The 24522-nt window shown below is 41.9% G+C and overlaps 2 protein-coding genes across 2 annotated transcripts; both read left to right on the top strand.

Annotated features, from left to right (window-relative positions):
• Positions 1 to 5604: 5604 nt before the first annotated feature.
• LOC115814954 (olfactory receptor-like protein OLF3) lies at positions 5605 to 10741 on the top strand. The gene is made up of 5 exons (XM_030777927.1): positions 5605 to 6573; positions 7969 to 8056; positions 8796 to 8956; positions 10088 to 10372; positions 10634 to 10741. Exons 1-5 carry the CDS (start codon positions 5605 to 5607, stop codon positions 10739 to 10741), a joined length of 1611 nt encoding a protein of 536 aa, XP_030633787.1.
• Positions 10742 to 21043: 10302 nt separating this feature from the next.
• Positions 21044 to 21997, top strand: LOC115814953 (olfactory receptor 52E8-like). Its single transcript, XM_030777926.1, has one exon. The coding sequence runs from the start codon at positions 21044 to 21046 to the stop codon at positions 21995 to 21997; it is 954 nt and encodes a 317-aa protein (XP_030633786.1).
• The last annotated feature ends 2525 nt before the right edge of the window (positions 21998 to 24522 follow it).

The raw sequence follows: 24522 nt of genomic DNA, 5'->3' as shown, positions 1-24522 counted from the left end.
TTGTTGATGTTGTTGTTAGCAGAGATCCAGGTAACGTCCTAGTCTGTAGTGCAGAAACAGTGATGCAGGGTGGCGTCTGATCGGTCAGCCCAATGCTGTACTGTACGCATCACAGGCTGCTCGCGCTTCAGTCTGTGTATAGGCTGGCAGCAGCAGGATCGAGGCATGATCTTATTTGTTGAAGGCTGGGCGGGGGCAGGATTTGTAGGCATGTTCATAACGGTGCGTAAATGTGTTAAAGTCGCCAGCCACGATGAAAGCAGCCTCCAGGCATAGAGTTTCTCGTCAGTCAATAACTCTGTATAGTCCATTCAGTGCCCGTGTAGTGTCGGCATGTGGGGGGATATAAACAGTGGCAAAAAACATCGCTGTGAACTCTCTGGCCTGCATTTGAACATGAGGTATTCAAGATTAGGAGAGCACCCCATCAATATTGTTTGTACATCCACACACCACTGGTTGTTGACCATGATACAAGCACCACCACCCTTGCCCTTACCTGACTCCATTTTTCTGTCCCAGCGATGAATGGATAAGCCCTCAAGCAGAATGACCAAGTCAGGGACCGAGGGATCCAGCCATGTCTTTGTGGATGTCACAGCTCTTAATGTGCTGATGGAAGGTCAGTCTGGTTCTTAGTTAATCCAGTTTATTATCCAGAGATTGAACATTTACTAGGAGAACACTAGGAAGCAGGGAACGGTGTTGTTTGTTCCTCAGCCTGACCAGGACACCAGCTCTTTTCCCCCTTTTCTTCCAGCAGCGTTTCTGCCCAGGTAACCAAGGTGAGTTAAATGCAACCAAAAGAAAGTCTGTTGGTGTAGTTCCAGATTGCAAATTTAGTTTAATATCCAGAGGAGTCCTTCTATCATACCTGATTAGCCCATTACAAGTTACAATAGAGGTAGAAAATAACATTAAAAAAAAAAAACAAGAAAAAAGCAAAGTTGGGGAGGACACTGGGAGACGATAGCCATCCATGCTGGCACGTTTCTAGAATACTACGATTAGATTAGCTAAGGAAAAAACATACAGAAGCAACATAGAAATTCGGAAATATATAGATGTTAATATGTCAAAGATGTATAGATGTTAACATGTCAAAACTCTCTATGTATGTGTGTGTGTGTATATATATATATATATATATATATATATATATATATATATATATATATATATATATATATATATGTATGTATGTATGTATGTATGTATGTATGTATGTATGTATGTATGTATGTATGTATATATAAATAAATCACCCATGACCCTTCCATGCTATGATACAAGTCTATATAGCATTTATTGTTAATTTAGGTGCATATATATATATATATATATATGTATATATATATATATAAAACCCTCACCTCTGTGAGTGGTCTTCTTTCCCCTCCAAGCTCGGGTCCAAGGCCTGGGAGTTCTGGGGCCTGTACAGTATCTTAGCTGTTCCTAGGTCTGTGCTGTTCTGGACAGAGATCTTGGATGTTCTTCCTGGGATCTGCTGGAGCCACTCTCCCAGTTTGGGGGTCACAGCTCTGAGTGTTCAGATTACCATGGGGACGACTGTCACCGTCATCTTCCACATCTTTACTAGCTCTTCTTTCAGCCCTTAGTATTTCCCGAGCTTCTCGTGCTCCCTCTCCCTGATGTTGCTGTTGCTTGGGACTGCTATGTCTATCACTACGGCTTTCTTTTCCTGCATGTCCATCACTACTATGTCCGGTTGATTACCCATAACCAGCTTGTCAGTCTGTATCGGGAAGTCCCACAGGATCTTAGCCCTGTTGTTCTCCATCACCTTCGGGGGTGTTTCCCATTTTGACCATGGGACTTCCAGTTCATACTTGGCACATATGTTTCTGTATATCATGCCAGCCATTGGGTTACGGTGTTCCTTGTATGCCCTGCCTGCTAGTGTCTTACACCCTGCTGTTATGTGCTGGATTGTCTCAGGGGCGTCTTTGCACAGCCTGCACCTGGGATCCTGTCTGATGTGGTAGACCTTGGCCTCTACTGATCTTGTACTCAGGGCTTGTTCCTGTGCTGCCATTATTAATGCCTCTGTGATGTCCCTCAATCCAGCCTTGCCCAGCCACTGGTAGGATTTTTCAATGTCGGCCACTTCCTCTATTTGACGGTGGTACATGCTGTGCAAGGGCTTGTCCTTCCATGATGGTTCCTGCTCCTGTTATTCTTCCTTCAGAGGTGTCTGCTGCCTGAGGTATTCACTAATCACTTCATCACTTGAGGCCATCTTCTTGATGTGGTCTTGGATCTTTGATGTCTCATCCTGGATAGTGGCTTTGATGCTCACTAGTACTCGGCCTCCTTCATTCTGCTTTGTTTACAGTCTCAATATGCTGGATTTGCACTGTAAGGAGCTTTCTTGTCTTGATGTCCGTGGCTTCTATCTCTCCCTTTGGCCAGCTTATTACTCCAGTGGGGTATCTGATGGCCGGCAGGGCGTAGGTGTTGACAGCCCAGACCTTGTTCTTCCCATTCAGCTGACTTCTCAGGACTTGCCTCACTCTCTGCAGATAATTGGCAGTTGCTTCTTTCCTAGCGACCTCTTCATCATTCCCATTTGCCTGTGGGACCTAATGACGTCTATCAGGCACCAGTGTGACTTTAAAAAAACTTGCTTATGACTTCTGAGAACTCCAAGGTCAGTGCTGGTAGCAGCCATGGCAAGAAGCTGGACCTTCTTGGACCTCTATGGCAACAATTTGAGCTATAGCAATGATGGCCCAAACTTCCCCAGATGCCTGTGATGCTGTGGCTAAAAACTCATGAACCCATGCGGCAATGGCTGCACATTACGGACAGGACTCCTGGGCAGTCCAAGCATTGTTGCAGCAACATAGGTGTGGAACTCTGTTTCTCTCTGGGTCTGATAAAGCTGATTAATTGCTTCATGACAGATGGCACTTTGTTGAAAGTGCCATCTGTAGCAGCCCTCTGGCTACTGTTGACAACATTGCAAATGGCCTTTGCAATTGTCCTGATTACTTGGTCATGCTACCAGTGGCACCGACCTAACCCCAGAGTCTTTTGGCAGCTGATAAAGATGTGCTTAAGGGTTCCCCTTCTCTGGGAATATGGGGAATGCTAGCATATCTTCCAAGCTCAAAGGGTGCATCATAGACAGTCTGGACCAAGAACTTTATGCGGTGTTGCTCTGTGAGTCCATGCGATCTTCTTGTCTGCTACATGCTTCCATCTTGTCCAGGAGCCTTGCTGCCTTGTTGGATCTCTCCTCCTCGATGGCTGCTCTCATTTCATTCTGGGTTAGCTGTCCCTGCTCACTTCCTTAAGCCCTGTCATAATGGGGGGTTACAGATGTTCCGACGCCTGCCCCTCCTCCAGTCATCATCCCTGCCAGGACTCCATGGTGTAGAGCAGCCTCTGTCACTTCTCCACTTCCTGCCAGTCTTAACTGTTAGCATTGTCCAAGAGACTTTACATCTACTTGACTATGTTGCAGCCTCTCCCTCATACACAAGACTTTGAACTGCTGGTCATGCACAGCTAGTACTGTGTACAGAAATACACTCGCTATCCAGAGGATTAACACCAGACGTTTTGAACGGTGTCATCCCTTGTCACCTTGTTTGAGAACTGTAACTTGTTTTCACATCTACTCTATCTTGCAGGTGTATTTACCAAGCTGAATTAGTTAAATGTATCCTTGCTAGGCAGAGACACCAATATTTTATACTTTTATGACAAACTGGAAGAATTTATCAAAAAAGAAAAGAAAAAAAAAACAGGCGTGGACGTTGGCTTTCACTTGCTTCCTTTGGTTTTATTCTTTTCCTACCACTGAGGTATAACGATTGACCTGGGAATCAAATTTGGGGCTCTGGCTTGGAAGCCCAGTGCTTTACCCTTCTGCCACCAAGTGTAAGACCCAAGTGCAGAGAGCAAGGCAAAAGTAATTCAGTAAAGTGGTTCCTTTTAATTGGTAAATCTGGGCAGAGGTATCCAAGAGAGTCAGACAAAATCAAAAATCAGTTCCAAGCAGAGGTCAAAGCCAGTAAGGAAACATATCCAGCAAACAAATCCAAGGAGACGGCAGACAAAATCTTAATCCAAGAACAGGCAGAACAGAGGTTCAACAACAGAGAATAATCCAAAAAACACACAGAGCTTTCAACAAGGATTGATCAAGAATTGCACACAGGGTAACAACTCAAGATTGAGCAAAGAACTGAACAGAACAGAAGGCTTAAATAGACAGACGGAGCTAGACACAGGTGAAAACAATACAACAATAATGAACTAAACAGGCACAAATCTGAGACTGAGGACCCCACATGGTCAAAAAAAGAACTACATTCCCCAAAAATATGATATTAGGACATTAACAGAGCTCCCATTGAGTCGATAGTGGAGGGACTTTTGCCCAGCCTGCTGCATAAATCCAAATGCTATTTGTCTGACATTTAGGAGAAATCTACAGAGCTGGATGAGTTCATTAATCCATTTCTCCTGTCCTGAAAAAAAAAAGAGAAAGGTTCCTGTCCATCTTCAGGAGCTGTCATCGAAGTGTCTTCATACTGTGGGCTGCAGATGAAGTTTGAGAATTTAACTCTCATGCAGTTTTGGTGAACTGTGAGTAAAGAATGAAACAGGACAGGAGCAGCTACTACCTTTTGGATCTACTTGCCTTTTTGAGACAATCTTTTCTGCAATGGCTCAGATTGAGCAAAAGAAAAGAAGTTTAAAATAATTACAAAATTACAGAGCATATTTTGTAATAGTCTGATTGTTACCTCTTTGCACTGGTCAGAAAAACCAAAACAGCTTGAGAATGACAGCAATAAAGGAGGAGTATATTTTGTAACAGTTTGGTTGTTACCTCTTTGCACTGGTCTGTAAAAAAATTATAAAGCACTAAAACCATATATCAGCCTTGAAGTAATTACTGGCACTAGTTTTGTGTACAAATACATTTTGTGATTTAAATTTATTTTGCATGCTCTTTTGTAAGTTACTTTGGACAAAAGCATCTGCCAATGTAAATGTAAATCTTCACAAATGCTTAGCTATAACATCTCACACAATTTCAGGTCATTAAATGATGTTGTTCAGACAGGGTTCAACAATTTAGAAAGCCCAAAGGCATGATGGTGTCTCCAAGAGGGACTTTCATCCACATGATGTCAGATAACAAGGATAGTATATAAATGTGGCCTATAACTGACCCATGCCACAATGTTGCAGTATCAGATGGAATGCACAAAGGGTAAGTTGTACAATGTGGAATCAGTAATCTAGGATGTATCAATCACAATTCTTTTTTGAAAATATTGTGGTTTAATTCGTTTAATACTTATGACAATCCAAAAATTCCTTGTATCTCACACATTTGGCAAGAAAACTTTCCCATATAAAAGTGTATAAAATGGTAGTTGAACATAACTGGAGATTTGAATGATGTGGAACTAGGTACGTCTTTCAGACAACAATGATGTTAACGTGTTATAAATTGTATGGCCAATAGAAGGCATAACATGACTGTTTCTTCAAATGTGTTTCCCTGTTCTTTAGATTTACTGAGCTACTGGAATACCTCTCAAAGGTAGAAGAGGAACAATGAATAATACTGCATTTGAAGTAACCATAGTTTTTACAGCTTATCAGTCAATTGATTCTGCTAAAAATGCATTTATACTTGTTATTTTTTTGGTATATGCTGCCACAGTTTTAGCAAGCATTGTTCTGATGATTATTATTTGCTCAGAATCAAGTCTTCATAAGCCAATGTATATATATTTATTCAATCTGGTATGCATTGGACTAACTGGAAGCACCTCAGTTTGGCCAAAGGTTATGTCGAACCTTGTTAGTGACCATCAGACAAGTTCATATAGCGGATGTCTTCTTCAAGTGTTTCTTCTTAGTTTCTATGCAGCTGACACCTTTGTGGTTCTAGCAGTCATGGCCTATGACAGGTATGTGTCTATCTGTAAACCACTACAGTATCACGCAATCATGACACAATATAGAGTCAAGCAACTGTTAGTAGTAAGCAATCTTGTCCCGGTTTTCTTTGTTGCAGTTCAAGTATTTCTGACCTCAAGAATCCCTGTATGCAAATATTCTCTTCCTAGGCTATTTTGTGACAATCTTTCAGTTTCCAATCTCTCATGTGGAAATAGCAGTTTAAGATTTTTAAGTAATCTGTATGGTATTTTTGTTATTGTGTCTTTAGTTGTGTTGCCTCTATGTCTTATTTTGCTTTCTTATGCCAAAATTATCTCTGTAAGTCTCCGTGTGTCAAAAGATGCAAAGAGGAAAGCAATTAGTACATGCACTCCTCATCTAGTTGTATTTATAAACTTTTCTGCTGCAAGTGTTTTTACGGTTGTATATAACAGAATCAATTCTTACATACTAAGTGAGATGAATATATTTGTGGCATTTCAGATAGTTTTAATACCCCCACTCCTGCATCCAGTAATCTATGGAATAAGAACCAAAGAAATCAGAAAGTGTTTTTCAAAGACAATGAGAAGAAGAATGTCTCCCTTTGCCATTTTTCATTTAAATTCCAAATTACAAGCAACAAAAATGTTTGTGCAGTAAATTAAATTCATATACAAAGTAAATTTATTGTAAACGGGAGAGAGAAAATAAAATCTTTTAGGAAGTTATGTGTGTCAAAAGTGTGCCTGTAATTATTGCCGGTGAAGGAAAATATTGTCTCTGACAATACTTGAAATAAGCCCATGATATATAACTCATTTGTAATGTAAGAGCAATGGAGGAAACTGCAATGGATCAGCATTTAATAGATTAAGAGATAATATATAACTAAATGTGTGGTTACTTTACATTGCAAACACTTCAGAATTAAAAAAGAGATACTATGATTTTCTCATATTGAATGATACCTTGTATATATAGCCTGGGGACATAGTTTGGAGAGGTCAGCAGCTGGCTTGAGCTAAGTAGTATCTATGGACATTGGTACACTACAAAAAATCTCAAATACTAAATCCACATTGATGACAATGATACATGTGGTCTACCATGATTGGATGTCATCATGAATAAATGAACCACAGATGAGTTATATGGATAGATAGCAGGAACTTACTTCCATGAATTGTAGGCTACTGTCTCCATCTGTGATAAAATGTGACTTCTCATGGGAAATCTCCTGTAATGTCTGCTTTTACACGACCTTAGAAAAGCAAGAAGCCTTTTCTGCCAGAAGGAGAAACCCATCATTCACAATTCTAACTACTTGATACTTGCTTTCAAACCACACTGTTTTGTCAGTGGCACAAGCCTGGGTGTGATTTTGACAAATATTCAGATAATCACATTGTCAGTTCACACTGTCAGTGTTTCAAAATGAAGGTGCCTTGGGGAACACCTAATATCTAATAAACAATTTAACACTGGCAGGAATAGAATTAGAACACAGGACAAGGTTAGGCTACCCCTAAGCGACGTGATTAAGTGAAGTTTTTTTAAATTAAGTTTTACGTCTATTGTCATATATTTGATAAGAATGCAAACATCATTACCAGTAATGAAATTCTTAGCCTCAGAGTCAACTCAACTTTACATAAGTAAAATAAGTAAACTAGAAATATAAGGGGGATAAAAAGTTATATAAGTAAGATAAGTAAAAGGCAATAAGTAAAAGAAGGGCATAGTTTGTGGCTAAAATGAAACAGTATTTGAATAGTAAATATAAAAGTCTGAGGTTTGTGCAAGTGTAATGTCAGCAGTTCAGTAAAAACTGTCTCTGAATCTGCTGGTTCATGTCCGGATGCTCCTGTACAGCCTGCCAGATGGCAGGAGCATGAAAAGTCTGTGGCTGGGATGACTGGGAACAGAGAGGATCCACTTTGCCTACCTCCTGTAATGCTGGTTGTAGAGGTCTTGGATGGCTGGCAGCTCAGTCCTAGTCATGTGTTGTGCTGATCTGACCACCCTCTGCAGAGCTTTGTGGTCGAGGATGGTGCAGCTGCCATACCAGGCCGCGATGCCACCAGTCGGCATACTCTTGATGGTACACCTGTAGAAGACGGTAAGTGTCCTGGAGTCCATGCTGAACCTCCTCAGTCACCAGAGGAAGAAGAAATGTGTTCCGGACTTTTTGGCATATTCACCTTTCTTTTTTGTACTGATATCATTTGGACTGAGTGCACTGTTTCACTCATCTGGTTATAATCAATTTATGTAGTTAAATTATCATAAAATAGCTTAGGCTACTGTAAAATGTGTGTGCAAGGGTTATGTTATCTGTGAGGGCCTAGTGTTTAATTAAGTTTTATAATCATATACTCTTCTCTATGTTATAGTTGTGCTGTGGTTTCCTGCACATTTAGTCTTGATGTTGTCCTTGTCTCAAGTTAGAAATAACTGTTTCCACAAAATAAAATGTTCACTGAATAATCATACCTACTCAACTTTCTTAATATTGTCATGTTTTAAACTCAGATCAAAGTTACCATCCTGGATTCTGGCAAAAGGTTGTTGGTAATTGAGCTCAACGCCAATCAAATTACATCCCTCCTTTCCATACTCCTGAAGCAACAACTTGATTGGCTGGAATAGTGTATGACACAGTCTGAGCCACTTTGTTTGTAGTCCATTTAAAAAGCCAAGACCTGAGAGAGCCTGAAAGTATTGCGTGATAATTTTCAGCGGTCCCTTAGGTGTAGCCTCAGGACTCCTCGTGTTCTTAGTCCAGCCCTGCTGGCAGATCGGTCCTGGTGATGTGGTCTGCTGATATGACCACCCTCTGCTGTGCTTTGTGGTCGAAGGCGATGCAGCTGCTGTACCAGGCTGTGATGCTGCCAGTTGGGATACTCTTGATGGTACGCCTGTAGAAGTTTGTGAGTATCCAGGAATCCATGCCAAACCTCCTCGGCTGCTGGAGGAAGAAGACCTGCTGTCTCACTGCCTTCATGACCACACCTGTGTGGTGTGACCAGCTCAGATCCTCTCCATTGCTGTTCCCTTGATGTGAATGGGGGTATGCCCCCCTCCCTGCAGCCTCCTATAGTCCACGATCAGCTCCTTGGTCTTGCAGAGGTTAAGTAGGAGGTTAAGCTGGAGAAAACGCTTCTGTTTTTTCCCACTAAGAACTCCCCATCGATCGACACTGCAATCACCATCGAGGGATCTGTGGTGTTCCCCACCACAGCAGCCAAAAACCTTGGCGTGACCCTTGACAACCAGCTGACCTACTCCAGTCACATCGCGGCAGTCACTCGATCCTGCAGATTCTCCCTAAACAACATCAGGGGAATCCGCCCCTTCCTCACACAACAGGCGACCCAGCTCCTGGTCCAAGCGCTCGTCATCTCCCGTCTGGACTACTTCAACATTCTACTGGCTGGCTTGCCAACCTGCGCCATCAGGCCGCTCCAGCTCGTGCAGAACGCCGCTGCACGCCTGGTATTCCACCTCCCTAAGCACTCTCATGTCACTCCACTCCTTACTGCGCTCCACTGGCTTCCGGTAGCTGCCCGAATCCAGTTCAAGACACTGGTGCTGGCCTACCAGGCCACAAGAGGCTCCGCCCCATCATACCTTCAATCCCTAATAACTCCGTATACCCCTACTAGAACCCTCCACTCTACAACCTCTGGTCAACTGACGGTCCCCTCACTTCGGGAACCCGGCAGCCGCTCCTCTCGGCCACGCCTCTTCTCCGCCATTGCCCCGCGGTGGTGGAACGAATTCCCTCAAGCAGTTAGGACTGCGGAATCTCTTACCATCTTCCGCAGGAAACTGAAAACCCACCTCTTCAGAACCCACCTGTCCCCCACTGCCTAACCTCCCTTTCTTTACATTAAAAAAAAAAAAAAAAAAAAAAACTTGTCTTCTATCTATGTTTGTCACTCACTGTCAAAGTATTCCAGGGGTGCAATACGAAGGGGTAAATTAACGCTCAGTCTTGTTGTGATCTCTGCTTATGAGGTAATAGGAATCTGACTGATGCACTTATTGTAAGTCGCTTTGGCTAAAAGCGTCTGCCAAATACCAAATTGTAAATTGTAAACTGTTGTCCTGACACCGTGGTGTCAGGGCTCTCACCTCTCTTCTATAGGCAGACTCGTCTCTGTTTGTGATGCAGCTGATGATGGTGGTACCGTCGGCAAACTTTATGACATTGTCAGAGCTGTGTGGCCTTGCAGTGGTAGGTGAACAAAGAGAACAGCAGGAGACTGAGCACACATCTTTGGGGGGGGGCACCAGTGCTGAGTGTCAGTGTGGAGGAGGTGGCATTGCTAATCTGCACTGCCTGTGTTGTGCCCGTCAGGAAGTTCAGGATCCAACTGCACAGGAGGAATTGATGCACAGGTCTCGCTCAAACCACTTTATGACAATGGAGGTGAGTGCCACTAGGTGCTAGTCAACTCACATTTGATTTCTTTGGGACTGGGATGATGGTGATTTTCTTGAAACATGTGGTGACTACAGACTGGAACAGGGAAAGGTTGAAGATATCTGTGAAGACATCTGCCAGTTCGCAGGCACATGCTCTGAGAGCATGGCCCGAAATATTTTCTGGTCAAGTAGCTTTGCATGCATTTTCCTACGTCTACACACGTCTATATAAAGATATTTGAAGTGTGCTGTTGTCCTGTTCTAGCAGAAACTCCAGCTTGGTGTGATTCTCAAAGCAAGCATAGAAGGAGTTCAGCTGGAAGAGAAGCTGGCACCTCCCCCACGCTGCAGCACTTTCCCTTGTAGTCCGTGATGGTCCTTAGCCCACCCCACATGTGCCTGGTGTTGGAGCCAGTGTAACATGGCTCCACACGTTAATTGTGTTGTCCTTTGGCCATTTTTATTGCCCCTCTGAGCTCATACCAGGCTTTCCTGTACTCGCCTGGGTCTCTGGAGTGGAAGGCTGCTGACCTCTCCGTTAACCCACAGCTTCTGGTTAGGATAAGTTCATACAGTAACCCGCTGTACAGCGTCGTCAATACATTTTCTTATGTATCCCGTTACGTACTTGGTGTAATCACTGATGATGTTGTTAGCAGCGATGTAGAAAACATCCTAGTCTGTAGGACAGAAACAGTGATGCAAGGTGGCGTCTGATCGGTCCATCCAATGCTGTACTGTACACATCACAGGCTGCTCGCGCTTCAGTCTCTGCCTATAGACTGACAGCAGCAGGATTGAGGTGTGATCTGATTTGTCAAAGGCTGGGCAGGGGCAGGCTTTGTAGGCATGGTTGCACAGAGCGTAAACATATTCCAGGATGCTCTCTCTACACATTGGAAAATGTTGGTAGTATTTCAGCAGAACTTTCCTCTGGCTGGCTTTGTTAAAGTTGCTGGCCATGATGAAAGCAGCCTCCGGGTGTAGAGTCGATAACTCCGTACAGTTCGTCCAGTGCCCTTTGTAGTGCCGGCATGTGGGGGGGGGGGGGGGGGGGGGGGTATAAATAGCGGTGAAAAACACCGCTGTGAACTCTGGGCAAACAAAAAGGTTTGCATTTGATCATGAGGTGTTTAAGATCAGGATAGCACCCAGTCAGTATTGTTTGTACATCTGCACACCACTGGTTGTCGACCATGATACAGCCATCACCACCCTTGAGCTTACCTGACTCCATTGTTGTGTCCCAGCAATGAATAGAGAAGCCCTCAGGTATAATGGCTGAGTCACGGACTGAGGGATCAAGCCACGTCTCCGTGAAAACAAAGATGCTACAGTTCTTAATGTCCATACATAGATATGTTAACATGACAAAACTCTTTCTTGCTCTTGCTCTTTCTCTCTCTCTCTCTCCACACACACACACACACACACACACACACACACACACACACATATATATATATATATATATATATGGTCACTTATATTAACAATAAATGCTATATAGGTTTGTATCCTAAATCATGCTAGCATGGAGGGGTCATAGGAGATGAGTTCTCCAAAGTGGTAGTTCTTTCTTTTGGAAGTTTTCTATCAATGATGATATGCCACAGGTCCTAATCTATGGTCATCACACATCCATCAATGGTGATCATATGGATTGAAGAAATATATTAGATATGAATACACATACATACATATAATCATATTAGCATCGGTTTAGTTCGGAAGCCAGTCAGCTTGTCGCATCTACTTTGACTTCTAACTCAAAAAAACAGAAAAAAAGAAGAAGAAAGTGTGTTAAGAGATAAAGAATCAGCCCCAGTAACTGGCTTTTTAAAAATTTTGGATACTCGGTCACCCAGTAGGTTATGTCAGCCCATATGTCTATATGTCTATACCTTAGCCAATAAAGACATTGAGAATCAGACATCAGAACTGTCCTCTTACTCTGAAAGCTGTTTACTCAATAAGTCACAGTATGTAATCATAATCATACTGGGTTTACGTGATCCCTGGCTCACTGGCTATTATCTTGAGAACAAACATTAGAAAGCTGTCCCACACCTGTGCGTATTAGGCAAATGGACTCCTCAAAGTACAAACACTTCAAATCACATGGCAGGCAAGGTTTGGTAGCTGAACATAAAACCCCATGGCAATGTTTGGGCCAGCCTGGGCAGAGTTTGGCACCTAATGAGGTCTATCAAGCACCAGGGTGATATTAAACAAACTTGCTTATGACTTGCTTATGACTTCTGAGAACTCCAAGCAGCCATGGCAAGAAGCTGGGCCTTCTTGGACCTCTATGGCAACAATTTGAGTTATAGCAGTGAGGGCCCAAAGTTCACCAGATGCCTATGAATAACACGCGGCAATAGATGCGCAGTACAGACAGGACTCCTGGGCAGTCCAAGCATTGTTGCAGCAACATAAGGGATGTTTGTCTATGGAAAGAGTGGCAGTGGACATGTTAGGGCCGCAGTAGCAGTCATCTATGTAAAGTCAGAGCAGGAGGGGAGAGAACACATAGTGTTATGGTGCCCCAGTGCTTATGGTCAGTTGGTTAAACAGGTAGGGGCCTAGTTACGATTCTCTTTTGTCCTTCTCCACGCGTCATCGTGTGTTCATGCTGGGGGTACAAGAGTTGTCTGCCAGAGTCTGCTGTTAGTTGCCGGTGCTGTGTGATGCTGGACAGTCCCAAAGCTGCACTAGGTGTGGAACTCTGTTTCTCTCTGGGTCTGATAAAGCTGATTAATTGCTTCATGGATTTTGACCTCTTGTTGAAAGTGCCATCTATAGCAACCTTCTGGCTACTGTTGACAACATTGCAAATGGTCTTTGCAATTGTCCTGATTACTTGGTCATGCCACCAGTGGCACCAACCTAACCCCAGAGTCTTTTGGCAGCAGCTCAAGATGTGCTTAAGGGTCCCCCTTCTCTGGGAATAGGGGGAATGCTAGCATAACTTCCAAGCCCAAGGGGTGCATCGTAGACAGTCTGGACTAAGAACTTTATGCGGTGTGGCTCTGTGAGTCCATGCGATCTTATTGTCTACTTGTCTGCTACATGCTTCCATCTTGTCCACGGGCCTTGCTGCCTCAGCCCCACTGCCTTGTTGGATCTCTCCTCCTCGATGGCTGCTCTCACTTCAATCTGGGTTAGCTGTCTCCGCAAACTTCTTTAAGCCCTGTCGTAATGGGGGGTTACAGCCTGCCCTCCATGGTGTAGAGCAGCTTCTGTCATTTCTCCACTTCCTGCCAGTCTTAACTGTTAGATTTGTCCAAGAAACTTTACATGTACTTGACTCTATGTTGCAGCCTCTCCCTCATACACAAGACTTTGAACTGCTGGTCACACAAAGCTAAACTGTGTATAGAAGTGAACTGGCGCTCCAGAGAATAAACACCAGACTTTTTGAAATGTGTCATCCCTTGTCACCTTGCTTTCTGCAGTGGCCCAGATCGAGACAAAAAAGAAGCTAAAAAAAATTACAGAGTTACAGAGTATATTCTGTAACAGTCTGGTTGTTACCTCTTTGCACTGGTCTGGAAAACAAAAAAAAGTTTGAGAATGACAGCACTAAAGGAAGAGTATGTTTTATAACAGTTTGGTTGTTAACTCTCTGAACCGGTTTGGAAAAAAATCAAAAGTACTAAAGTAGTACTAAAACCGTACATTCACCTTGCAGTGATTACTGGCACTAGTTTTGTGTGCTGAGAAATTTTGTTATTTAAACTTATTTTACATGCTCTTGTGTACATTAGTTTGGACAAAAGCATCTGCCAATGTAAATGTAAATCTTCACAAATGCTTAGCAATGTTGCAGTATCAGATGGAATGCACAAAGGGTACGTTGCACAATGTGGAACCAGTAATCCAGGATGTATCAATCACAATTCTTTTTTGAATATATTGTGGTTTAATTCATTTAAGACTTATGACAATCCAAAAATTCATTGTATCTCACACATCTGGGAAGTAAACTTTTTCTGTGTAAAAGTGTATAAAATTGGAGATTTCTCTTGTATTTTGAATGATGTGGAACTAGGTACGTCTTTCAGACAACAATGATGTTAACATGTTATAAATTGTATGGCCAACAGAAGGCATAACATGACTGTTTCTTCAAATGTGTTTTCCTGTTCTTTAGATTTACTGAGCTACTGGAATATCTCTCAAAGGTAGAAGAGGAACAATGAATAATACTGCATTTGAAGTAACCATAGTTTTTACAACTTATCAGTCAATTGATTCTGCTAAAAATGCATTTATACTTGTTATTTTTTTGGTATATGCTGCCACAGTTTTAGCAAGCATTGTTCTGATGTTTATTATTTGCTCAGAATCAAGTCTTCATAAGCCAATGTATATATATTTATTCAATCTGGTATGCATTGGACTAACTGGAAGCACCTCAGTTTGGCCAAAGTTTATGGCAAACCTTGTTAATGACCATCAGACAAGTTCATATACTGGATGTCTTCTTCAAGTGTTTCTTGTTAGTTTCTATGCAGCTGGCACCTTTGTGGTTCTAGCAGTCATGGCCTATGATAGGTATGTGTCTATCTGTAAACCACTACAGTATCACGCAATCATGACACAATATAGAGTCAAGCAACTGTTAGCAGTAAGCAATCTTGTCCCAAGTCTCTTTGTTGCAGTTCAGGTATTTCTGACCTCAAGAATCCCTGTATGTAAATATTCTCTTCCTAGGCCATTTTGTGACAATCTTTCAGTTTCCAGTCTCTCATGTGGAAATAGCAGTATAAGATTTTTAAGCAATCTGTATGGTATTTTTGTTACTGTATGCTTACTTGTGTTGCCTCTATGTCTTATTTTGCTTTCTTATGCTGAAATCATCTCTGTAAGTCTCCGTGTGTCAAAGGATGCACAGAAGAAAGCAATTAGTACATGCACTCCCCATCTAGTTGTATTTATAAACTTTTCTGCTGCAAGTGTTTTTACGGTCGTATATAATAGAATCAGTTCTTATGTACCAAGTGAGATGACAATATTTGTGGCATTTCAGATAGTTTTAATACCCCCACTCCTGCATCCGGTAATCTATGGAATAAGAACCAAAGAAATCAGAAAGTGTTTTTCAAAGACAATGAGTAGAGGAATGTCTCCCTTTGCCATTTTCCATTTAAATTCCAAATTACAAGCAACAAAAAAATTTGTGCAGTAAATTGAATTCATATACAAAGTTATTTTATTGTAAACAAGAAAGAGAAAATACAAGCTTTTAGGAAGTCGTGTGTCAAAAGTGTGCCTGTAATTATTGCCGGTGAAGGGAAATATTGTCTCTGACAATACTTGAAATAAGCCCATAATATATCACTCATTTGTAATGTAAGGGTAATAAAGGAAACTGCAATGAATTAGCAATTAAAAGGTTAAGAGATAATATACAACTAAATGTGCATTTACTTTACATTGCAAACACTTCAGAATTAAAAGGACATACAATGAATTTCTCATATTGAATGATGCCTTATATATATGGCCTAGGGATGTAGTTTGAAAAGGCCAGTGACTGGCTTGAGCTAGGTAGTATCTACGGACAATAGGCTCATATGGACATTGGTAGACTATAAAATCTCAAATACAAAATGCACATTAACGACAGTAATCCATGTGGTCTATCATAATTTCAAGTAATCATGAATAAATGAGAGTTAGTATGAACTTACTTCCATGAATTGTCGGCTACTGTCTCTATCTGTGATAAAATGATGATGACTTCTCATGGGAGAACTCCTGTAATATCAGGTTTTACATGACCTTAGAAAAGCAAGAAGTCTTTTTCTGCCACAGGGAGAGCCCCATCATTCACCATTCTAACTACTTGATACTTGTTTTCAAACCAAACTGTTTTGTCAGTGGCACAAGCCTGGGTGTAATTTTGACAAATATTCAGATAATCACATTGTCAGTTCACACTGTCAGTGTTGCAAAATGAAGGTGCCTTGGGGAACACCTAATATCTAATAAACAATCAAACATTGGCAAGAATAATATTAGAACAGGACAAGGTTAGGCTACCCCTAAGCGGTGAGATTAAGTGAAGTTTTTTAAGTTAACTTTTAGATTTATTGTCATATACTTGATAAGAATGCAAACATCATTATCAGTAATGAAATTCTTAGCCTCAGAATCAACTCAACTTTACATAAGTAAAATAAAAATATAAGGGGGATAAAAAGGCATATAAGTAAAAAATAAGTAAAAGGCAGTAAGTAAAAGAAGGGCATAGTTTGTGGCTAAAATGAAACAGTATTTGAATAGTACATATAAAAGTCTGAGGTGTGTGCAAGTGTAGTGTCAGCAGTTCAGTAACCTGGCAAAATGGGTGGAATAGCTGGGGCTCCAGGATTTGTCTGAGTCACGGTGTTAACCTGAAGCGTGTAGTCTGGGTCAAGTGCAAAAGGTGGTGTGTGTGTGTGTGTGTGTATGTAACTTACCCAGCACTCCCCTCACTAAAACACCCTGCAGTCAGAGGGAGATGCCCCTACTCCAGAGAAGTTAGTCTCTCTCTCTCTATTGCCAGTATGGGCTGTAGTACAGTATTCAGTTTATTTATACCAATAGTCATAATCCCCCTTTTTTTCAACCATAAATGTAAGTTTCTATTTGGCCTCAATACCAAAACATACCATTTTTGGTTGTTGAAAACATACCAAAAAAAAAAAATAATAATAATAATAAAGGTCCATTTTCAACTTAACTCAAGATCACAAATCACAACTTCATTCATGAAAATGAACAAAGACGCACAAAAAAATCCTCTGGAATGCTCAATTGGTTCAAAATAGAACAACAAAAAAAACGTCCATGACACACCTCAATACTTGTATGTCAGAAATGTCTGCATGTTTGTTTCGTCTCCCAAGTGAACGTTCCCCCTTTAAACTTCAACTGATCTCGGACATGTCAATGTCTCTGGTTGACAGGGAGCTGCTGACTTGGGTCCCAAAGTAGCAGGGGAAACCTGATGGAGTAGCACCCAAACGTGACCCATTCCATCTCCACTCTCTGTCTGCTCGAAACGGACCGTCTGTATCTGCCGTTCATCTATCCACTAAGTTATTTCGACTCCAGCGCACTTACTCAAAAACTTAAAAGAAATGATACTGTTCTCTCAACTCTTGTAAACCAAAACACTGAACCATTCACACAAACTGAGTCTTCACTTCTCCGCCATTTTCTCTTCTCCCTCTCTCTCTCTCGCAATCATGCAATCACCCGCCCTCCTTCCGTCTTGTTGTACAGTGATTGGCTATTAATAATCACTTCCCTTTTGTCTAATCCGTCACAGCTGCACATTACAAACAGGACTCCTGGGCAGTCCAAGCATTGTTGAGGCAACATAAGGTATGTTTGTCTATGGAAGGCGTGGCAGTGGACATGTTGACGTCACAGTAGCAGTCATCTGTGTAAAGTCAGAGCAGGACTGGAGAGAACACATAGCGTTATGATACTCCAGCGCTTATGGTCAGTTGGTTAAACAGGTAGGGGCCTAGTTACGATTCTCTTTTGTCCTTCTCCATGCGTTATCGTGTGTTCATGCTGGGGGTACAAGAGTTGTCTGCCAGAGTCTGCTGTTAGTTGCCGGTGCTGTGTGATGCTGGACAGTCCCAAAGCTGCACTAGGTGTGGAACTCTGTTTCTCTCTGGGTCTGATAAAGCTGATTAATTGCTTCATGGATTTTGACCTCTTGTTGAAAGTGCCATCTGTAGCAACCTTCTGGCTACCGTTGACAACATTGTAAATGGCCTTTGCAATTGTCCTGATTACTTGGTCATGCCACCAGTGGCACCAACCTAACCCCAGAGTCTTTTGGCAGCAGCTCAAGATGTGCTTAAGGGTCCCCCTTCTCTGGGAATAGGGGGAATGCTAGCATAACTTCCAAGCCCAAGGGGTGCATCGTAGACAGTCTGGACCAAGAACTTAATGCGGTGTGGCTCTGTGAGTCCATGCGATCTTCTTTTCTGCTACATGCTTCCATCTTGTCCACGGGCCTTGCTGCCTCAGCCCCACTGCCTTGTTGGCTCTCTCCTCCTCAATGATGCTCTCACTTCATTCTGGGTTAGCTGCCTCTGCTCACTTCCTTAAGCCCTGACGTAATGGGGGTTACAGATGTTCTGAAGCCTGCCCTTCCCTCCAGTCATCATCCCTGCCAGGACTCCATGGTGTAGAGCAGCCTCTGACACAAGGAGCATGTGGAGTGGATTGCGCTGCATCATGGACTATAAGCTGAAAAACAGGGGCATTGTCCAGCTCACTGCATTGCTCCTGGACGAGCGCAACACCTTTTATGCTCAGTTCAATGCGGACAACACAGTGCCTGCCATGTTTCTGTGTGTGGACGGGAAGGCGGCCAAGTTGACCTTAGAAATGGCCGACGTGAGGCAGTCCCTCAATAGGGTCAACCCCTGCAAATCACCGGGGCCAGACGGCATCCCAGGCCAGGCTCTCAGGATGTGCGCTGACCAACTGGTGGAGGTGTTCACCTACATCTTCAACCTCTCCTGAGTCAGTCTGTGGTCCCCACCTCCCTCAAGGCATCCACCATCGTTCCTGTCCCCAAGAAACCAGTGGCCTCCTGTTTAAATGACTACAGCCCTGTTACACTGACATCAGTCATCATAAAGTGTTTCAAGCGACTAGTTGCAGCTGGATATTCGACTTCCTGATGGGCAAGCCCTAGGTGGTGAGAATTGGCAGCCACACCTCATTCACAGGTTTCTGTGCTCAGCCCCCTACTGTACTCCCTGTTCACCTACGTCTGTGCTGCCAAGCACAGCTCAAACATCATCTCTGATGACACGACCATCCTGGGCATCATCACAGACAACAATGAGACGGCTTACAGAGAGGAGGTGAAGGCACTAACCAGCTGGTGCCAGGGCAACAGCCTCTGTGTCAACGTTAGCAAAACTAAAGAGAAGATCGTAGACTAAAGGAGACAGCAGGGGAGCGGACACCTGCCCATCCACATTGGTGATGCTGAGGTTAAGCTGGTCAGCAGCTTCAAATTCCTTGGTGTACACATCAATGAGGACCTCTCCTGGTCATTACATACGGACAACGTGGTCAAGAAGGCTCGTCAGTGGCTCTATGTCCCTAGAAGACTGAGGAAGTTTGGCATGAATGGCAGCATCCTCAAGAACTTCTACAGGTGCATCATCGAGAGCTTGCTGATGGGCTGCATCACAGTCTGGTACGGGGACTGCTTTACCCACAGCCGCAAATCACTACGGAGAGTGGTGGAGGTGGCACAGCACATCACTGGCAACAGACTCTCTGCCATTCAGGATATCTTCCACCAGTGGTACCTGCGGAAGGCACACAGCATCATTAAGGACTGCAGCCACCCAACACGCAGACTGTTCTCCTTGTCACCATCTGGCAGACGATACAGGAGCATAGCTGCACGTACCACCAGACTTAAGGACAGTTTTTACCACCAGGCCATCAGGCTTCTGAACTCGCATATCTAAACATCCCACATTGCAGACTGGTCTACCTGCTTGTTGGCACTGTCTACTGTTTACGTACACTGTTTACTTTACTTGCACTGTTACTGTTTACCTGCACTGGTTACTGCCTGCTGCACTGTTCACCGTTTACTGCAGTGGTTACTACGCTGTTACATACTGACTACTGCACTGATACTACAATGTTTCATGATTACTGAACTGATACTACACTGTTTACATAAAGCTATTACCCCAATGTGTGATACTCGCCACTTTACCTCAAATTGAAAATAAAGCCTGCTTCATACATGTACATAGTGTTATATTTTATATTTTGTTATTTTATTTAAATCGTTTATCTTATTCCAACTTTTTGACTCATGCTTTTACCGCTGAGTTGACCTGTTTCTCTCGTCCAGTACATTTCATTGTACCACTGACCTTGTGTTAATCTACAGAGGACAAATAAAACTTGAACTACACTAGTTTTGTGTACAGAGACATGTGATTTAAATTTATTTTACATGCTCCTTTGTAAGTTACTTTGGAGAAAAGCATCTGCCAATGTAAATCTAAATCTTCACAAATGCTTAGCTATAACATCACATCATCTAATGACCTCTCATCAGACCATTAGATGATGTTGCTCAGACAGGGTTCAACAATTTAGAAAGCCCAAGGGCATGATGGTGTCTCCAAGAGGGACGTTCCTCCACATGATGTCAGATAACAAGGATAGTATATAAATGTGGCCCATAACCAACCCAAGACACAATGTTGCAGTATCAGATGGAATGCACAAAGGGTAAGTTGTACAATGTGGAATCAGTAATCTAGGATGTATCAATCACAATTCTTTTTTGAATATATATTATAGTTTAATTCATTTAAGGCTTATGACAATCCAAAAATTCCTTGTATCTCATACATCTGGGTAATACATTTTTCCTGTATAAAAGTGTATAAAATGGTAGTTGAATATAATTGGAGATTATGGAACTAGGTACGTCTCTTAGACAATTTGTTTGGAGATTTGTTTTGTAATTTGAATTTTGAACAATGATGTTAACATGTTATAAATTGTATGGCCAACAGAAGGCATAACATGACTGTTTCTTCAAATGTGTTTCCCTGTTCTTTAGATTTACTGAGCTACTGGAATACCTCTCAAAGGTAGAAGAGGGACAATGAATAATACTGTGTTTGAAGTAACCATAGTTTTTACAGCTTATCAGTCAATTGATTCTGCTAAAAATGCATTTATACTTGTTATTTTTTTGGTATATGCTGCCACGGTTGTAGCAAGCACTGTTCTGATGTTTATTATTTGCTCAGAATCAAGTCTTCATAAGCCAATGTATATATATTTATTCAATCTGGTATGCATTGGACTAACTGGAAGCACCTCAGTTTGGCCAAAGGTTATGTCAAACCTTTTTAATGAGCATCAGACAAGTTCATACACCGGATGTCTTCTTCAAGTGTTTCTTCTTAGTTTCTATGCAGCTGGCACTTGTGTGGTTTTAACAGTCATGGCCTATGATAGATACGTATCTATCTGTAAACCGCTGCGGTATCACATTATCATGACACCACACAAAGTTAAGAAACTGTTAGCAATCAGCAACCTTGTCCCTATTTTTTCTGTGGCAGGTCAAATATTTCTGACCTCAAAAATACCCTTATGCAAATATACTCTTCATAGACTGTTTTGTGATAACCTCTCAGTTTCCAACCTCTCCTGTGGAAGTACTAGTGAACGCCTTTTGAGCAATCTGTATGGTATGTTTGTTGTTATTGTATTGTTAGTTGTTGTCCCTGTATGTCTGATATTATTGTCATATGCCAAAATCATCTCTGTAAGCCTCAGAGTATCAAAAGATGCACGGAAGAAAGCACTTACTACATGTACTCCTCATTTGATTGTATTCATAAACTTTTCCCTTGCAAGTCTTTTTTCAGTGATATATAATCGAATTAATCTTTATTTGCCAAGTGAGATGAATATATTTGTGTCACTGCAGGTTGTTTTAGTTCCCCCACTCCTTCATCCAGTAATTTATGGAATCAGAACCAAAGAAATCAGAATGTCTTTTGTAAAAGCACTGAGAAGAATGTCTCCGCTTGTCACTTCTCATTAAAGGTTAACATAACAACCCTCACAAAATGTTAAATTTCTGTCCTCAATTTCATGTTTATGCCAATGTATTTTATTGTAAGCGTATACATTTTTCAAGCTTCAAATGATACACCTATTCTTTTTCTATGTACTGAAACATAATCCCAGGCCACTCCAGAAATAATAGATCTTTGATCAAAGGTTATGTGATCTGATACTTTTTGCTGTGGAAAGTGCAATGAATAACTTGATTGAATGATTAATCAGGTTAAATCACGCTATATAAAGAGTAACCTTGCACTGTAGCCACTTGATAGCTGGAATTAAGTAGTCTTCCAAGACCTGTATGCCTGCGTTTCAGTCAAACTTAGTTACATTTTCTAATGGTAATTGTGCACTACATTACTGGTTAAATTGGCACAATCAGTCTACAATTAGAGCATAGTGCTGCAGATCCTAGTTAATTAAGCTGAGGTATTAGCAAAGTTTCATATTTACTGGTGAATCATATATCTGCATCTCCACAAACTTTGTGTTCATTGTTAAACTTCATCTTGCAGAATGCCTTAGACACATTATGTCAAAAACCCATTTTCTCTGTATGAAAAATTAGAAAAAAAAAGGAAGAATATACATAAAACCATTACGTAAATGTAAAAGTAATGTTTTTTTTTCTTACCATTGGAATGTAGCTGTATAAAAGGGCCATCAGTTAGGAACCTCTGCCTCAGAAGACAGTGCTTAAATGGTTGTCCAAGGAAAGTATAACTCAGATTTACATACACTTACACAATTTCATAAAGTAATCATTTAACATCATCATCTATATTTAGTCAATTAACCCTCTCAGTATTTTTCATATTAAACACAAGTACTTTCAGTCAGGTTAATCATTTCACACTACCAATTTCAACATGTTGGATAACCAATGCACCGTGCAAGTTCCGTGTTTTTCCAGCAGGCTGGCAGAGCTCCCCCTCCCCCCGATGCACCCCAAAGTCAACAAGTTGCACGTACACCAAAGACCGCACCCATAAACTTCTCGTCCAGGTCAGGATTAGCCAGCTGACCTGTCCATCCAGGCTGCCCTCTGACCTTACGACCAATAGGGTTAAAGATACAGGTCAGCATATATAAGACTCGCATCCCCCTCGATCGTCAGATCAACCCCCACTCCGGCGAGAAGAAGTCAGAACCTGGACAGTTTAAGTTAATGCGGTGTGCGTCAGTGACGACTGTAAGTGCAAAACATTGTTGGGCTAAGGGTGCATCTTTCGTAATAAGGGGAAGATTTGTAATTAACTGTATATAGTTGTTATATATGTATGCATGTCTTTATTAGTATTTTCATTAGTAACGGTTGCATGTATGATCGCTGTAATTTCCCTGCCGTCTGCCGTCACTAAGATGCGTATTTATATGTATGCTAGTCCTTGCCTGTACGTTATAGCCACATAGCCGTATCGATACAATGCATGTGTACCTGTACAGTGACGTGCATGACCTTAGTGTAACCCCTCCTCTGTTGCCATAGTGCCGGTCCACGATCAGAGTCCCATTGGCACGCATGCGCAGTGTAGCGCCCCAATATGGCGGCGCCCTGTGAATTATTTTCTTAGCATAGCCACTTAGCATGCTGACATTAGCTATGTAGCATGCTACAGTTAAGAGTCCAATGTGGTTACCGCACACTAGCGCTACTAGTGGGCTCATGAACGCGGACCGGCAACAAGTTATTACAGTTTATCCAGTCATGCAATCAAATATTCCCTGTAAATAGTATTGTTCATGTGTATGTATATGTATTTATGTTTATGTTTACATCCATCTTTAATTACTTATCCATTATGTTTTATATGTTTATTTCCAGAAACCACACACACGTACAAATACATACTCACCTATACCTACACCCAAACCTGACCATATCAACCAAACCCCCTTTTTGTAAATTCAAGTGTGCTCATGTCGTGCTATGCGTTTTAATAAATATCAAAAACCCCAAATTGGATGCTTGGATTGTGTTCTGACCGACACCCCACGGTGACAGCAAGGTCCCTGAAACAGCACAAAGGCGTAGGGACACAGGGAGCAGCACACCTCACACTGCACTCTCAGTCACCCTCCTTTTCAGTAGCAATTAAATTAAATGGTTTAACAACAGTGTGTTTTTCTTGTACAACCAGTGTTTAACTCTCACTCAGGTTGAGATATATTGGTTTGAAATGATGTGGCTGCTACCATCAAGTCCTCGTCCTAATTCACTGTTCTTACCTACCTTCACTGGGCAGCTGAAGTCTGTTAGGGTGCCCTGTTACCACCCACATCATAACCATGTACAGTGATCTGGTGTTCGCTGTGAGTAATGCTTGCACTAAACTAACACATACCAGCAAGGAAAAACATTTAGTGTTGTACAGAATCATACATCTCACAGCACTTTGTATAGTAAAGCACATTTGTTATGGAAGTACACAGAGTTATTAACTGAGGTTGTACTTTAACAGTTGTGACATAGCTAACCTCCTGTGACAGTGTATGCCATCT

Source organism: Chanos chanos, chromosome 6 (assembly GCF_902362185.1).
Source record: "Chanos chanos chromosome 6, fChaCha1.1, whole genome shotgun sequence".
Lineage (NCBI taxonomy): Eukaryota > Metazoa > Chordata > Actinopteri > Gonorynchiformes > Chanidae > Chanos > Chanos chanos.
Note: the sequence above shows the minus strand (reverse complement) of the source record. Positions and strands in the feature narration are given on the sequence as shown.

Coding starts and splice junctions, on each gene's coding strand:
- LOC115814954 (XM_030777927.1), top strand. CDS start 5,605: ATGAATAATACTGCATTTGAAGTAACCATAGTTTTTACAGCTTATCAG. Junction 6,574..7,968: donor ATTTAAATTCCAAATTACAA/GCAACAAAAATG, acceptor CACCCTCTGCAG/AGCTTTGTGGTCGAGGATGG. Junction 8,057..8,795: donor TGGTACACCTGTAGAAGACG/GTAAGTGTCCTG, acceptor TTGTGGTCGAAG/GCGATGCAGCTGCTGTACCA.
- LOC115814953 (XM_030777926.1), top strand. CDS start 21,044: ATGAATAATACTGTGTTTGAAGTAACCATAGTTTTTACAGCTTATCAG.